This window comes from Engraulis encrasicolus, unplaced genomic scaffold, assembly GCF_034702125.1.
Source record: "Engraulis encrasicolus isolate BLACKSEA-1 unplaced genomic scaffold, IST_EnEncr_1.0 scaffold_1431_np1212, whole genome shotgun sequence".
In the NCBI taxonomy this organism is placed as follows: domain Eukaryota; kingdom Metazoa; phylum Chordata; class Actinopteri; order Clupeiformes; family Engraulidae; genus Engraulis; species Engraulis encrasicolus.
In genome coordinates, this window is record NW_026944935.1 from 1 (window position 1) to 2,500 (window position 2,500).

General features: G+C 44.3%; 1 protein-coding gene across 1 annotated transcript in view; it reads left to right on the forward strand.

Moving 5' to 3' along the window:
- Positions 1 to 1,040: 1,040 nt before the first annotated feature.
- LOC134442294 (chymotrypsin-C-like) overlaps positions 1,041 to 2,500 on the forward strand; it is a gene marked incomplete at its 3' end in the record, with an annotated part of 5,739 nt that continues 4,279 nt past the window's right edge. The window contains exons 1-3 of the mRNA XM_063192530.1: positions 1,041 to 1,051; positions 1,857 to 1,861; positions 2,318 to 2,367. Coding sequence (XP_063048600.1) covers positions 1,041 to 1,051; positions 1,857 to 1,861; positions 2,318 to 2,367 — 66 coding nt within the window. The remainder of the gene's footprint in view (positions 1,052 to 1,856; positions 1,862 to 2,317; positions 2,368 to 2,500) is intronic.

A 2,500-nucleotide genomic window follows, 5' to 3' on the forward strand; every position in this document is an offset into this window, starting at 1 on the left:
GGGGACAGACAAAACGTTTCGTTTAAAAAAAACTGAAAAAAAGTACACCCGAGAGTGCTGTTTTTTTTTTTTTTTACACTAAAACATGTGAATCTTTGCTAGTTTGGCTCGCACTCAAAGACCTTGTAATAAACAGTTGGGAGTTGAGCGCACTTTCTAAAAAACATATTATAGAACTAGAAATGCACTCAGAGAGTGCAAACATCTGCCAAGGACTTGGATCTTAGAACACATTTAATTATGTTTACACCATTTATATGCCTTGGTTTTTGGGGTTGAGTTACCGAAACTAGAAATGCCATAAATTCACCCATATCCCACAATGGTTAAGAAAAAAATCTTTAAAAACTATTCCTTGGATCCAGATCCGGGATCCCACCTAACCAAAAATGTCAATAACTGTCCTTGATTCTTTTGCTCATTTCTGACAACTTACCCCTAACATTCATCCAAAGTACATTTTCCTGCTGCCCTGACCGTGGCTGTAGAGGCTATATAATTATATTGGAGTCATTATTAGTTGTCAAATGCTGTTTGATGGTGAACGCATCTGCCTATGGGTTGGTCACGTCAACATAGCCCACAACACACCACTAGTAATATAGTGGGAAAACACATTCAAAATACTGACAGCACTTTCAAAATAACGTTCAAATATATATTTTATATTTTTGTCCCTGTTATTATCTTTTCCTTTAAAAGAATCAATATAAGCCTCAGGGGCCCCTGTAAGCTGGACTGCCGTGCACCACCAGTTACAGAGGCAGGAGGGGGTGCCGGGCAAGCAGTGGCGTTAGCCCCCTGGGCCCAGGGCTCCCCCATAAGTTGGTGAGTGGGCGGGGCCGGCTTGTTTTTTTATTATGACCTTTGGCAGAGCCATATGGGGGGGGGGCCTATCAGTTGTTTTACCCCTGGTGACCCTGTGGCACAATTTGATCTCTGCTCACCTTCTGGCTGGTGCCCCACGGCTATGAACCATCGGGACTGATCTTGAGGTACAACCCCAGGGCCTGGTGTTTGTCTCCTCTCCACACGAACACATGTGGTACAGGTGCGCTGCCGATACTACAGGGCCTGACTCATTATTGAGAGAAGGAGAGAGAGGGAAGAAAGGAGAGTCGGCAAACGAGGAGCGTGAATGCAAAAATCAAAACAAACTGTATATTAAACAAAAGCCAAATCAAGAGTAAGATGTTCAGGACAACTGGGACAAATTATTTCGGGTCTAGCCCATCAATGCAGTGTTCCCAGTTTTATGAAAATGACTTATAATAAAATAGCATAACAATACATAAAATACATAAAAAACCGTAAATTAAAAAAACACGAATGCCTTATAGACTGCATCTGCTTAGCTTGCAAGAATGTTGTATGAACGCGATACCGACATAGGCCAAGGGCGAGGGAAAGTGTGAGATTGAAAAAAACTTACAGGAACCGAAATACATGTTTGCAGTTTAAAATCTCAAATAGAAACCAACACTATTACCTGGCATACGCCATTTTCAAATGGGACCATTTGCCCGGGTATAATACTACAAAAATATAGTAGGCCTAGTAATAATTAATAAAATAAAATGTCCAGTTGTTTGTGGGTAGGCCCCTATCTGTGGATGGTCGTGTGTTGTGTGTGTTTTGGGGAAAAAAGGGAAAAGTTTATGTTTACCACAGGGTTGTGTGAGCGCTTAGCAGCTAGTTAAGTAATTTATCCAATTAGCTAGGCTAGCATCGGACGGCCTTACTTAGATGGCCTGAGACACAGAGAAACGGTCGACACTCACTGAGAGTACGTACGGACCTGGACGGACAGAGTGTGACGCATGTTGATAGCCTTCTGATGTGTTGTCGTTTTGCAGTTCTGGTGGGAAGGGTTAAGGCCTGCTCTCTTTCTCTCGTCATCTGCCGTTACCTGTTTTACGTGTAGCAACATGCCCATTTGGCAGATGGTTGTTTTTTTTTTTTTTTTTAACAATCCCGAAAACGTACAACTCTCTCTCTTTCTCTCTCTGCCCCTGCACATGGCGTGAAAGGCATTAGATACAGCTAGCATGTGTTTGAGATGCAGTGTTGAAATGAGGGTCTTTCCTTTCCACGTGTTGTCATGTTGTCATGTCATCTGGGGGTGTGGCCGTGTAATATGCGGGTGTGGCCATGCACCTGTTCCCAATTGATTCTGCTTCTCTTATCCTGGCTCATCACCACATTGAACAGTGTTGTAATGGAAGTAAGTGCGTTATGTCTGTGTGGGGTTGTGTGTGCTGTGTGTGTGTGTGTGTGATTGTGTAGTGTGTAAATGCGTGTGTGTTCTCTGCCGTAGCCTATGGGTGTGGCCTGCACCACCCTTCCCCCCTGTGGGTGACCAGAGTGGTGAGGAAGGAGACGCACGTCCCGACTCCCCCCCCCAACAGGCTGGCCACTGGCAGGAATAAACTAACACGCACACACACACACACAAACAGCACACACACCACACACACCAGCACACACACACACGCACACC